The 14,342-nt window shown below is 49.0% G+C and overlaps 1 protein-coding gene across 4 annotated transcripts in view; it reads right to left on the bottom strand.

Annotated features, from left to right (window-relative positions):
* Positions 1–1,939: 1,939 nt before the first annotated feature.
* LOC122228569 (myomegalin-like) overlaps positions 1,940–14,342 on the bottom strand; it is an 81,985-nt gene continuing 69,582 nt past the window's right edge. For 2 of the 4 annotated variants that reach the window (XM_042953673.1, XM_042953676.1), the window contains 9 exons: positions 11,040–11,261; positions 8,861–8,977; positions 7,823–8,049; positions 6,559–6,702; positions 5,362–5,500; positions 5,019–5,065; positions 4,748–4,774; positions 3,965–4,016; positions 1,940–3,316 (listed from right to left, as the gene is read on the bottom strand). In XM_042953673.1, coding sequence (XP_042809607.1) covers positions 3,066–3,316; positions 3,965–4,016; positions 4,748–4,774; positions 5,019–5,065; positions 5,362–5,500; positions 6,559–6,702; positions 7,823–8,049; positions 8,861–8,977; positions 11,040–11,261 — 1,226 coding nt within the window. In that variant the 3' untranslated portion in view covers positions 1,940–3,065. The remainder of the gene's footprint in view (positions 3,317–3,964; positions 4,017–4,747; positions 4,775–5,018; positions 5,066–5,361; positions 5,501–6,558; positions 6,703–7,822; positions 8,050–8,860; positions 8,978–11,039; positions 11,262–14,342) is intronic. The other 2 variants (XM_042953674.1, XM_042953677.1) reach the window with 1 other exon arrangement.

Here is a 14,342-nt window from a genome sequence, read left to right as displayed (position 1 = left end):
GCGGTGGCCCTGTTGACATCTCCATCTGAGTCTGGTGAGATCCTTTTTGGGACTTTTCACCCACAGAACTGTCAGGTAACAAACGTGTGTCCTTTTAAGCCTCTAAGTTCGCGGTGAGTCGGTACCCCGGTACCCCGGCGACAGACAACCCATGTCAGGTGTCTGGCTCATCACGTCAGCGGTAGTTAGATCTGCGGGATGGAATCAATTCTGTATAACTGCTGCAGGTCGTGAGTCTTAGGTGGTGAGGCCAAGTGCTACTTTTCCACCGTGAAGTGTTAGGTTAGGTACCTGCCGATATGAGGTGCGCCGGGAGTGAAAGGCTCGGAAAGAATTCTCGGGGCACCTGGGTGGCTCTGTGGCTTCAGCATCTGACTCTTGCTCTTGGCTCAGGTCCTGATCTCACAGGTTTGTGAGACTGAGCTCAGAGTCAGGCTTTGTGCTGACAGCAGGGAGACTGTTGGGGATTTTCTCTCTCTCTCTCCCTGTATTTCTCTCAAAATAAATAAACTAAAAAAAAAAAAAAAACCCAAAAAACAAAGACTTCGTGAGACGTTCTCGGTGCAAAAAGGTGTTTATAAAAAGCATGAGGACAGGACAGGGGGACAGGAAGAGCTGCACTGGGATTGTGAGGTGTGACTGGTTATAAAGTTTTAATTTGGGGGTGGGGGAGGATGGGGGCATAGAGCCAAATGAAGTTTCCGTCAGGAGTTCCATATGTTCCTGAAGGCTTACAGGACCCTGGAGGTCTGGTTAGCCTCAAGCTGAGGTTGGTTTTTGCGTCCAGCAGAGCGTTAACATTAAGGCAGTTGTGAGTTCCTTGAGGCGGTCCTGTGTCAGCTATTGACCAGTGGGCTGCAAGGTGTAAGGAAATTGAATTGCATCTACATTTCTTTTGCCTTTCTTCACCTCATCACCCGCCATCCTTTTTCTTTCCCTTCTTTTCTGTAACATTCAAAGTCTGTTCCCTGCACACAGGCTCAGCACGTTCTTATGCAAAGTGGAAGCCACTGGTGGTCACACAGATTGGTTGTTCACTTTTCAAGAGTGGGCTGTGCTCCTTTCCCAAGGAGGGCAAGGACATAACTTACAAAAGGAAAAATACGGGAGAAGCCCCTCCTCTCACAGCTGCGTTTCTGTTGCGCGAGTTCTCTTAAGGCACAGAGCTACTTTTCAGCATGTCACAGAGAGTGAACATGCAAGCGTGGCGTTTACGGCTCTCCCCCAAAAGTGATCTGTGACTGGATCCCGAGCAGACCTGAGCTTTATAGGGTGTCATAGGCTGTTGCTTTCCTAAATGTCACGGACATAAAACAAACTTTGTGGAAGCCCCGAGTTCTCATGAGTACTGATTCTGCGACCAGGCCCGGCAGCACAGGGACGGGGGAGGAATTGTCCGGATCCTGGAATAATCACGGGGCAGCACAGCCTTGCTCTGGGCTTCTGTGTCCTACTTGTTTACAGACTTGTCATCCGTTCTGCAGATTGGGCCAGCGAGTTGCTCTGTTGACAGCCAAAGGCACTCATGGAAAGACTTAAACAACCAAGTGTGACAGCACACGTGGGGTCACTCCGTCTACCATGAAAGTAGGACCCGTGTCTGCCTCAGGTGTGAGTCTTTGGATGGATCTATTTGTTACTGGAGGTGGTGGGGAGGATGGTGTTTGAGGGTTTTGTGGTTGCTGCTGTCTGTGTTGTTGAACTCTTTCTAGGAAATCATTGTGGAGCGATAGCTTTGTGTTCGTTCCTGGAAGGACATGACTAAGGACACTTGCCGAGGAATAGTTGCGGATCTGGGTGCCACATTTGTGGAAGGACTTCTACTCTTTGCAGTTAAAAAGATGCTCCCTTAAAGGAAACCAACTTTATTCATACCTTTGGGTCAATGTTAGAGAGCAGTATGTTGAAATTGGTCTGCAGCCCACTTGCATCAGAATCACCTGGGTTTGATGTAAGAAATGCAGATTCTGGGGCCTCACACCAACTACATCTCTTGGGGTTAGAGCCCAGGTGGTAGCTTCTGTGACCTCCATTGTTGACTCTAAGGCTTTCCCAACCTAAGAAACACTCTCTTTTAGTTTTAGATTGGGGATTCTTACACAATGATCAAAGAAGCCCAAACTTTTTCCTTTACTCTGAAGACTTCAAACACTAGACTGTGACCTTCTTAGGGAGAGTGTGACTTTGATCCTCTCTCACACTCAGCCTAGAGACGGTGCCCAGATCGGAAATAAAGCAGCTGAAGAAAAATGTTTGATTTCTTTATACACGTTTTACTTTCATAGCCACCAAAAAGACTGTGTTTCATTTCCTCTAATAGACTCTGTCCACCAGTTATGTTGCCCAAAACATATCGCTATCGCGACAGATAGAAATATCTATGGTACATTTATACACACAGACACGCGTTCTAAAGCACTGCGAAGACACAGACGAGGCTTTCACACAACTGGGGGCCTCTCAGGTAGGTGCCACTTAAGTATGATCACTGGGTTATCTTACAGAGGACTCTCCATGGGCTTGGTCTGGCCACGAGTCCCAGGTCCCCAGAGAGGACTTAGTTAAAAGGGGCAAGCGTAACTAGGCCGCGGTCATCACCACACTTTGGAGGCCATAAATGGAAATAGGAGGCGCCAGGCTAAGTGGGACATTGCACGTGGGAAGCCACCACTTTCGCCACGTGGATTCAAAGCACTCGGGTGCTGCAGTGTAGATGGACGCCCAGCCCATGCTGGCCGGGCTGAGCTGGCCCCGAGCAAGTGTACATCTGGGAGTAGTGCCGGCTGAGCCCCACTGTCCCTCAGGGCACCGCTGTCACTCGTGTGCTTTAGAACTGCTGAGGAGCTCCCGTGTGGGGACCACGCGTCCCATCTGTAGGGAGCAGGATCCTGTTTCCCCTGGGTGACCACGTGAGGACGGGCAGTGAAGCGAGAAGTGGCCGTTGCGAGTTCCCAGGCCAGTGTGGCATTTAGAAGCAGGGTCACAAGGCCCCGTACAAACCGTGCCTGTTCTGCTCAGGGCTAGGCCCAGGGCACCCTGGCTGGTGGTTCTCTTGATGGTGCTCCTTAACCGCAGGACAGGCTCTCTACCTTCCGCCCTCCTGCACTGGGCCACGCGTCTGGCTCCTCCTGCACCCTCCAACAGGTGTGCAGGAGTGGGGCCCAGGTCTCATCAGCAGGTGGGAGTTGCACCACGGCGGGGTGGGCCCATCCTTCTTGCTGCTTGAAGGATCTCTGCAGGCTCCTCTTCTTGCGTGACTCCTGGAAGGCAAGGGTCACAAGACTGGGGTGCCTGGCAGAGCCCTCAGGGACTTCACCTGGAGACAAAAGTGCAACAGAGTGAGTCCATTGTCAGGCCCTGCTGGTGGCTCCCTGAGCTGCAGTGAGCTCTGGGCGGTGGCAGGGCCATCGGCTCAGTGACAGCCTAGGGAAAGGGCTGCCGTCCTGAGGAACCTCTGGTGCCACCGGGTTAGAGGGAAAGCTTCCCACCACCTCGGGTGGTGATGGCCCTGCTCAGAGCCGCTGCCCGGATCCCACACTCCCTCTTTGGGACCCAGTTCACTCCCCAGTTCACTTGGAGCAAAATGATGGCTTCTGTGACCTCCCAGGAATAGAGGCACCTAGCATGAAACATGCATGTGTAGAAATAGCCTGTTGCAGGATGGATAGCACACGGTGCACCGTGTGCAGGGAAGTCCCCTGTGAAGTTCATGTCTAGCACTTAATGAGGAGAGGGAGGGGCAAGGCAGCTGGGAGCTTAGAGATCCCCTAAGTCTAGTGCCACCTCCTACAGAAGCAGGGTGGTAGACTCACAGAGACTGAGGGGCCAGCCAAAGCCACAGGGCTGGTTGGTGACAATCCCAGGATTAGAACCCAGCCCTGGGCCCTTTCCATTGTCTCTCGGAAGTGTGGAGGAAACTTCCATACAAGGGGAAGCCAGTGGGTATGTGGGGCTGTTGGGTTACCTTTGCTGGGACAGGAATAAGGCTTTACAGAGGCCATCTTGTAAGTGTTCTTCTAAAGAGGCTCAGGAAAGAAAGGAATTATCAGAGAAAAAAGGAAAGGGAATTAGCCAAAAAAGAAAAAAAAAAAAAAGGAGGGTGACGTCATGGCCCGACCCATTTTCACACTGTGGGATTAGCTTTCTCTCAGGTTATAGTTAGGGAACATTCCTAGGAATAGGCCCAATTGCTTCTGGCAAAGCTTTGAGGTCCAAGTGAAAGGTATAGTTTCTGATTTACAAGCCATTTCCTACACTTCACGTGTTTGGTGGGCGTATTTGCTAGGGAAGGTGTTAGTATTTTAAGTAAACCTACAGAATGTCTGCCATATAGATAAAATGTTTCCCTTCAAGTTCCATTTTTATTTATCATCAAATTCTCTTTTAGGTGGATAGGACCCAATGGTTTTCTTTGGGATGAGATATATCAAAGTCGAATTGCTGTCCTCAGAGGCTCAGGGCTAGGCCCAGGGCACCCTGGCTGGTGGTTCTCTTGATGGTGCTCCTTAACCGCAGGACAGGCTCTCTACCTTCCGCCCTCCTGCACTGGGCCACGCGTCTGGCTCCTCCTGCACCCTCCAACAGGTGTGCAGGAGTGGGGCCCAGGTCTCAATCAATTAGATGGCATCTTGGCTTTACTTTTCATGAGGTGGGAAGTGCTCCAGGAAACAGCAGAACGGGCCCCAGCACCCTCTCCCAGAAGCTCATTCAGAGGCGGACTCCCCTCTGACCTTGAGAATCAACTCACTTGCTTTCCTCGGACTCCTGACTTGGCCTACAGGAGGGAAGAAGTGGGGTGAGGAAACAAGAGGGTGACAATGTGACAGGGAACAGAGATGGCAGTGGAGGGGTTGGGAGGGGAGCTAGAAGGACACTTATTGAGGACCTGAGTCCTACAAGTGGATGGGAAATCTCCTGGAAGGTCAGAGCAGGTCAGGGATCACCTGCGGACTCTGAAGACACATGGAGATGGGTGTGGGCTGGGCTCTGTGGCTCTGACTGGTCAGTGTCCCCCTTACCTCCAAATTTGTCCTTGCCTTCTTCAACACGTCATGTGTCCTGGTCACTGAAACAACAAAACAGCCCAACAAGGCAGGGATCACCAGCTGGGCCCATACCTGCCTTGGGTGTGTGTTCTGAAGCGTATCCTTCTGGCCACTCAGCTCAGGGTCTCCTGCTGTCCCCACGTGCCCCTCCCTCCACATCCACAATCACTGGTGGCACGGGAGGTTTGGGGATGTCACATCAGTGTGCCCCCTCCCCAAGTCTGTATGGTCACCGTCTATCCACAGCACAAGTGGGTAGGCTGGAAGCCCCCCCACCCCAAATTCCTCTCCCGTCCCTCGGCTTGGGGGCACTCACACTGGCTGAAGATGAACCGCTCCATGGTCTCCTTCTGCTGGTTGGCGGTCTTCAGACGCTCAGCTGTGCTCTGAAGGAGATTCTCCTGTGCGGACAGTTTGGTTCTCAGTTCCAGAAGTTCCCTTTTCAGGGACTGTCCCTGAGAAAGAGAAACAGGCTGTCAGTGGTCAGAAGGCCTAAGCACCCCATGCTTTGTGGCTCTTGAAAATCGAAATTGGGATTCTATGATCTTCTCAATTATTTCTGGCCTGGGTTCCCTCCCTGAAAGCCTCTAAAACCCTCCAGCGGAGGCCCGCCTAGGGTGGTCTGGAACGGTAGGATTAGGAAGCCTCCCTGAAAACCTGGGAGCCCCACACAGAGGAGGCCTCCAGTCCTGTTGCTGAAGAGAACCTGACTCTGGGCAGTGCCAAAAGTCCTGGTGGTTGAACAAGAAAGAACCCACGTTTGGTGCTGACGTCATGTCTGGTACCCTGGCATCACAAATACGACTTGCTAGTTGGGAATGTGACACCCAGAGAGAGAGGGCTGGCCTGAGACAGTGTGAGATTTTGTAGATATTTGTGCCAACTTCAAGATGGCAAAACACCCCCATCCTTGGTGCTGGCATACTTAGGTCTCCTAAGGTGTCAGTGACATTAATCTGGCTTCAGAATCCCGGGGTGGGGGGCAGATGGAGAAACCTTCCTGTCCAAGGTCCCAGCAAGCAGAGCCCAGGCCTCGGGTCTGAGGGCACCTGGCGGAGGTGGGGGGAGGGCTGACTCTCTGGGGCCTGGCCCAGGGATGCAGAGGTAAGCTGTGTGTTGGGATGCGGTGGGTGGCTTCTAGAGGCTGGTCCTCTCATGGTGATATTCTGTGGGGTGGCACAGGGACACGAGTGTTGACGCTTTCACATGCCCCTAAACTCTCAGCTCAGCCAAGTTTAGAAAGTGAAAGAAAGCGAACACTCATGGGCCACCAGGGCTCTGCTGTGCGCCCTCTCCACAGCCTCCTCTTCTGTCTTCACAGGGGGAGGAAGGAGAAGGGATGTCGTCAGAGCTGTACTGCACGCAGCCAGCACAGATGACAGATCTCCCTCGGGGACACTCCTCTGAGGAGCCTCTGTCCCAACTCAGCGTCTGGCTCCTGACCTTCAGGACCTGCGGGACGGAGGAGAGGGGTGACATCTGGGGCAGAAGCAGGGAAGGATGTGCCACTCACCGAGTTGCCAGCCGGTGCAGGGCTGGGGGGGCTTGGCAGGGCTGCTCGCCAGAACATGGTGAGGAGGGAGGCCGACTCCTCCAGTGTGTGCTGCAGGGCCTGTGCGCTGCTCCCGAGTTCATGGATGCCTTTGCTGCCTGGCACCTGGGAGAGTGGGTGAGATGGGCGCGGACATCAATGGGGCCGAGCGATCACTCTCTCCCATCCCTCCCCACCCCAGCACTCAGGGCTCAGGCTTCCTTTGTGAGTGAGGCACAGACATGGCCTGCTTGACCCTGTGAAACCCTTTTCTAACCTGGAAGCCCAGGGTCTCCACCTCAGCAGTGACCTCCAACTTGCAAGGATCATCAGATTCCAGCTTCCCTCATACTCTCTGTAAGCTTCTAGTCCTGATCCGAGCTCTCAAGTCTAAGGTCCTTGATTTTTGCACTGGCACCACTGGGCAAAACCCTAAATCACACTTTCCGCTTCAACTGGGAAGCAATTGTAGCTCCAAGGACTGAGGTGCCGGTCCCTTTACCTGGAACACCATCTTCTATCCCCCAGAGGATCTGTGTTCCCCCTAGTGGTTCCTCTAGGACCATGTGACTTTCCTTGCCTGGCACAGTGGCCCCTTCTGTGTTCATGCCCTCACAACACAGAGGACGGCTTCTGACACTGAGCCCAGACCCGCTATTGTACTTATTTACACGGATGTGTGGCTCCCTCTCTGGGGCGGAGCCTCCTGTGGACCGGGCTGCCCCCCATGTCCCTGCATCTCCCGTGACTCGGACAGTACAGGAGCTGGTGCCTGTTCCCCAAACCAGGAGGCACTGTGAGAAGGCTCCTGCCTGCTTCCCTCCCCTGCTCAGTCTGCACGGAGAAATCCCATGGCTGCCCGGCTTCTCGCCCCTTCCACAACATGCGGCCCATCTGGATGCAAATCTGGAATTTCCAGCCATCTGATTAAATGATTTTACTCTGCCCATGGATGGCCATGTGCCAGCGTGACTGGACCCAAGCGACCAAAGGGTGCTCAGGACAGCACCCCACGTATGCCAACACCCAGCAAGTACTCTACAGATGAGGATGGTAATGTTGCACAGGCATTTCTGTGGTTCTGAGAGGAAACATTGGTCAGCAGAGTTTATAGCAAAAATAGGGGATGGAGAAGAAAGGCTTGGCTGGGTGTAAGTAGATGTGTCCTCAGCTGTGGGGCATGTACAGCATGGGAGAAGGGGCGAAGATCAGAAGGAGGAGCACCTAAGACCTACAACGTGATTACCTCTGTGCCCTGAGCTTCAAGGGCAGGGAAGGCGCAGGCTGATCTCACAAATGCTGCTATCTTTTTGACCAGCAGTGTGCCCTCCCCAATCTGCTGTCTTAGGGCACTATAGTCATCAATGTGGCCAATTACGTGGCGGCCATGCTTATTGGCAAAGGAACCATCAGTAGCTTCACCCTCTAGCTTGGGGGGGTTCTTCATTACTGGAGAAGTGTCCAAACCCAGCTCTGAAAAACAAAACCACAACAACATAGAATCCACAGTGAGGAGCATATCCTCAGGCCACTTCCCTCCAGAAGAGCCATCAAATAGTGTGAAAGAGGCCAGAACAGGAAAGGCACTCTGGGAAAGTACAAGCAAGGTGTGAAGTCCATAGATTTCTGGGCTCTGTATTTTTATAATCTTTCTTACATTATCTCATAATGATAAAACTGCCATGGGGCCAATTTTATCCTCATTGACAAATGAATATTCAGGAAAAATATGATTTTAATAAAAAAGATTTTAATTTCTGGTTAAAAAGACATATAAAAAACGTTTAAGCTGGACACAGAAAGCACTTTCAAGAGAGGAGGGATCACAGTGCAATGAGGCACAACAGAGCAATAGGAAAACCACAGGGGGAAGAATTATGACAAGAAAGGTGGCCACAGGGGCACCTGGGTGGCTCAGTTGATTAAGTGTCTGACTTCGCTTAGGTCATGGTCTCACAGTTTGTGAGTTCAAGCCCCTCGTCAGGCTCTGTGCTGACAGCTTGGAGCCTGGAGCCTACTTCAGATTCTGTGTCTCCCTCTCTCTCTGCCCCTCACCTGCTCATACTCTGTCTCTCTCTCTCTCTCTCAAAAATAAACATTAAAAAATTAAAAAAAAAAAAAAAAAAGGTGGCCACAGAAGGTGCAATGAGTAGGGCTAAAGACCTTGGGACCCAGGGAGAAAAATCTCTGTAATCAGATAATGTGTCCATTAGCAACCAAAGGTTACTTGCATTAATAAAATTTTCCATCATCAGTCACTGAATCCTTCAGCTGCCATATTTACCATTTGTCCTATTGAAGATGGCAGTCTCCGAGCCAGGAGCAGCAGGAGAAGAGCTAGGGAACACAAGAGCTGGAGAATTCATGCCAACATCTCGGACTGGAGGGGAAGCAACTGGATCTAGGGTGTGAAGACAAGAACAGTTCTCAGGGACCCTGGAATGCACCGCTCAACAAGCACACACACAGCCTGGTCTTCGCCAGCGGAGATCTAAGGCAGCGAGGCTCGCTGCTTACACAATCATCACCCACAGATCATGATCGTAAGTAATAGCAAACAAATCCCTTAGTTTGGAACAAGAACGTGTTCTTTTCATGGAAGCGTGTTCCATGAGAAGCAACTTCTGGTTTGAAAAGTTCTTAGGTACATTTTTCTAACCTGTGTTTTACATATAACTTTGCATGAGTGTCTAATAACAATGTCTTGTAACTACACATAACTAGGCATATGTGTGTATATATATATATGTATATATATATACACACATATATACATATATATATACATATATATACATATATATATATGTATATATATATATGTAGCATATGTGTTAAAAAATACTGAATCAAAGAATGAATGGAGTTGTGGGTGATTAAACTCAGCATTCCAATCCCCATTCTGATGCATCAGTGCTGGGAACAGTGTAGTAGGATGAGAAGAGGAGAGACAGAAGTCATGATGGGTTAGAGATGCCCTCCCAGAGACCAGGCAGCAATCCTGCGGTGGAGGAACTGGAAGATATCACAGAGAAGACAGACACAATCCTGCTCAGGCTTAGAGCCTGCTCTCCAGCTCAGGCCTCTGTGGTGGGTGAGGAGCAGGAGCAGTGGCTGAGCCAGTGGCACTGCATCCAGGCTGGTGTTGTGGGGACACAGTGAGAGGGGAAAGCCCAGTAGGAGGGCAGAGGGGGAGATATAACTGAACACTACAAGCATCGTGACAGCCTGACTGGAGCCAGACAGCCACCTACTGTAGCCGAGCTGTTTCTATGGGCCATGCACAATGCTTGTGGTCGACATAACACTTTAACAGCCGCCACACGTGATCTTGGAAGCATCACCTTCATTTGACAGATGAGGTCATTGTCTAATCAATGAAAATCTAGCAGGACCAGGGTGGGGGGCAGGGGAATGAGGATTAACATGCCCCAGGAAGAGCAGGCATGAAAGTTTGAAAACTCAGCTTTAGATAATCCTGAGCAGAAATGGCTCCTATAAGAATACAATTGAAAATACACCATGGAGGGGACAGGAGATGATGAATTAAGTGGTGTGTCACAAGGAAAGAAAGAAGAGGAAGATAAAATAATGTGTTCAGATGGAGAGGGGCAGTATTAACACTCATATTGAAGCTGGGGGAAGAGAGATGTATGAAGGGCATTGAGAAGAGGGAGACAGCTGGTGAGATGTATCTGGTAGGGCAGACATGGCGGACACGAGAGGCGGATGACAACCACTTTCCCACAGCCAGGACTGCCTCAGGGACAGGAACGTTTTCCACACCCTGAATTCCTCTAGAACTAGGGAATGGGAAACCAGGCTAGGGATCTGGGAAGGCCAACGATACCAAGATGGAGTATATGTAGTGAGGAGGAAGGACAGAGGCTGGAAATCAAAACATCTGGTCTGAATCCTACGTCGGCCTCCGTTCCTGCCAACCTTAGTGTGCCAGTTAATGTCTCAATGCCGGAGTTTCCCCGCATGAAATACAGAGAGTAAGGCCGCCCCTACCTCGGATGAAATTATTTGAAAAATTGTTCGAAAACTCACGGTAAATTTTAAAGCACTCCACAGATACAAGGAATCGATGTCATCTCATCTGTTGACTGATTCTTACTCCGCCAGGCACTTGTAAGTTATTTCATTTAATGCTCCAAATGATCATACAATTTATATATGACCATCATCCTCATCCTGAAGATGAGGAAACTAAGGCTTAAATACCTGGGGACTTGAAACACTTTGCCTAAGGCAAGCAACCTATATGTGGCAAACTTGGGAATCTGAGCCAGGTGTGAGCCTAAATCCCATGCCCTTACCCAAGGCTATAGATCGAAGCACCTCGGATTTCACCCTGACCCTAAGGGGCGTGGAAGAGGTAAGATGGTTCCTTCCACCACAGATATCCTGGCGACTGGCCCCACCAGCTGCCCGCCTCCTGGTCCCCTTTTCCTTCCTACCTTGGAAGAGTGGCTGCTTGTTTCCAGGGTCCTCCTGGTTGGCAGAGGGACTGAGGCGGGCTGTGCTCCCCCCGCCATCCAGCTGGTGTTCCAGCTGCAGCCGTAGACAGTTATTCACCTGGATGCTCTGCTCCAGCTGCCCTCGCAAAGCTCGGATCTCTGCCACCAGGTGGCTCAGGTCACTGTTCATAGGGACCTGGTGACAGGCATCCCAGGTGGAAGCTGAGAGAAGAGAGAGGAGGGGTCTGGTGGCACCGATCCAAGCATTTCCAAGCGTTTGTCAGAACGCTACTCTGGGACGTTCCTTTCTGCTCAGGGTCCCAGGCAACACATCTGTGAGGGAGCTGCCACTCTTCCTCTGTGGGGCCTGGCACACACTGAGATACCACGCACTGGGATTTCCCCAAGGCTCATGTGGCCCATGCCCCATGTACATCTACAGAGCCTCTGATGGGCAGATGAGGTCAAGCCTGGTTTTTCACCTCGATAGTGACTCTAGCCCTATAGGCCAGAGAGGCAGGGTCTTCCAAGATAGGGCGTCAACACTGGACTAGAGATTCAGTCACAATTCACTGAACTGTTCGGCTTCTCCATGTGTTTTTCAACCTCCGTTTACCACGCATAGTCTGTTTCTTCATACTGGGGATGAAGAGAGCTGAGAAATATTCTATAACACCACAATCTCTTATCTGAAACTTTGAATCCAAATATATTTCAAAAAGTAGAATTCGTTTTGGTGTTTAGGAAGGCAGTAGGATTCATATACCATATATCATATAGCACACGCACCCAGTTGCATGGGTCACGGGCCTTAGTCAAACACATTCCTATTTCTGCGATGAGCTAGGTGAATATTCTCACTGAGTGGGATAAGTAAAGGCTAGGAATACCCTTTTGGTCAGTTCAGACATTTCATGACCAAATGAGTAAATGAGAAAGAGTTCAATTCACAGCCCTCATTGGATTGCAGAATTAAGGATAAGAACTTATGGGGCCTTAGTAGTAGTGGCTTTGAAATGACTCCTAAAACACCCACAAAAAGGGAAAAAGGCATGAAACTGGATGGGGTCAGGATGAAGTGGTTTCCAGATACTAACTCTGAAGTTCCATGAAGCTCCTTCCTGTCTTTCTTTCCCTAAATCCTAATTCTCACAAAGTTTTGCTTCTTTTTAAAAAATGTCATCCATCTATCCATTCCTCTTTATCTTCCCCACAGCACCTTAGATCAGACTCTCATCAGTTATGTGCCCAGACAATCCCTGCACCCATTCAGTAGGTTTCCCTGATTCTACTATCTCCCGACTCCAGTGTGTCCCACCAGTCCTACCATCTAAGAGTTCTGTTCCCATCCAGTACCTACCTATTTTGCTTGCCTCATTTTCCATCACCTGCTACGTAGGATGTAAACTTCCACTCTACTCTGTAGGTCTTCTATGTACCGGCAGCTCTCGCATCAACTGACCTGACTTCTCACACTCCCTGATACAAAGCTCTCCATAGGCAGGTTGGACCTGATGCTCCCATGGGTGCACACAAGCTATTCTCTCAGCCTGCAGTGCCCCTGATATGTCTACAAGTGCTGGTTCACCTTCTCATCAACAAATTAGGAAATCCAATCAGGTTTGATGAAAATTCAGATTTGGTTGAATGTTGAAAATTTCATATTGCTTAAGAAATTTTTTAAACAGGAAAAAATTTAGAATTGAAAGGCTTAGAAAGCCAACATTCCATCCAAAGCAAGAGCTGCTTCTATAGGTTTCCTTGACAAATCATCCCTTTCTTGGGAAGCTTATTCCTTCACAAACTAGCAATTCCATCGCTGGAAGCCTCTAGGGGTAAGGAACGCATAATTATGTAAGTCCAAATTCCACTGCCTTTGACCCTTTGACCCTTGTTAAGCCCTCTGAAGGGACACCAAACACATCAGCTCTTTTTCATCTGATAGTTCTTCAAATATTTAAAGCCAGTTTTCATCTCCTTGTGATCTCTTCAGGCCTAAAATTGTTTTGTTTCTTCAACCAGTTTGAGATTTCTGGTCCCTTGGTATGGTGGCCCCTGTCTTCACTGTGCTCCCTGGTTTGTCAATGTCCCTTTTACAAGATGGCACCCCATTATTTATTTATTTATTTATTTATTTATTTATTATATTTTTAATTTTATTTTTTAAAATTTACATCCAAATTAGTTAGCATATAGTGCCACAATGATTTCAGGAGTAGATTCCTTAAGTGCCCCTTACCCATTTATCCCATGCCCCCTCCACAACCCCTCCAGTAACCCTCAGTTTGTTCTCCGTATTTATGAGTCTCTTCTGTTTTGCCCCCCTCCCTGTTTTTATATTATTTTTGTTTCTCTTCCCTTATGTTCATCTGTTTTGTCTCTTAAAGTCCTCATGAGTGAAGTCATATGATTTTTGTCTTTCTCTAATTTCACTTAGCATAATACCCTCCAGTTCCATCCACATAGTTGCACATGGCAAGATTTCGTTCTTTTTGATTGCCGAGTAATACTCCATTGTGTATGTATGTATATATATATACATATATACATATATGTATATACACATATATACATATATATACACATATATGTATATATATATACATATATATACCACATCCTCTTTATCCATCCATCGGTGGACATTTGGGCTCTTTCCATACTTTGGCTATTGTTGATAGTGCTGCTATAAACATGGGGGTGCATGTGTCCCTTCGAAACAGCACACCTGTATCCCGTGGATAAATGCCTAGTAGTGCAATTGCTGGGTCGTAGGGTAGTTCTGTTTTTAGTTTTTTGAGGAACCTCCATACTGTTTTCCAGAGTGGCTGGACAAGCTTGCATTCCCAGATGGCACCCCATAATTTAGCACTATTTATGACATGGTGTCTCCATATTGACTCTTATGTACTCCTACAGTACTCTTACAGTACAGTACCACAGTACAATACTGTGGTCTCAGGTTGAGTTGGCTTTTGTTAGCAACCTTGACCTATGAGTTCCTTGTCTAGATGGGTTTCTACCTAACTCCTATCTTCAAGCTCATGAGTGGCTAAAGAGCCAGGCTTCCCCATCCTGAACTTCTACCACTGATATTTTTAATCAATCTCAGGTTCATTTTTTTTTTTAATCTTTTCCAAATTTCATCATATTGACATTAGTCCTCTGTTCCAGCCTGGTTGGATTTATTAACTTGATGTTTAAATTTTTTTTTAAATTTTATTTATTTTTCAGAGAGAGACAGAGCACAAGTGGGGGAGGGGCAGAGAGAGGGAGGCATAGAATTTGAAGCAGTCTCCAGGC

The sequence above is a fragment of the Panthera leo genome, chromosome C1 (genome assembly GCF_018350215.1).
Source record: "Panthera leo isolate Ple1 chromosome C1, P.leo_Ple1_pat1.1, whole genome shotgun sequence".
Lineage (NCBI taxonomy): Eukaryota > Metazoa > Chordata > Mammalia > Carnivora > Felidae > Panthera > Panthera leo.
This window is presented reverse-complemented; position numbering and strand designations above follow the sequence as displayed.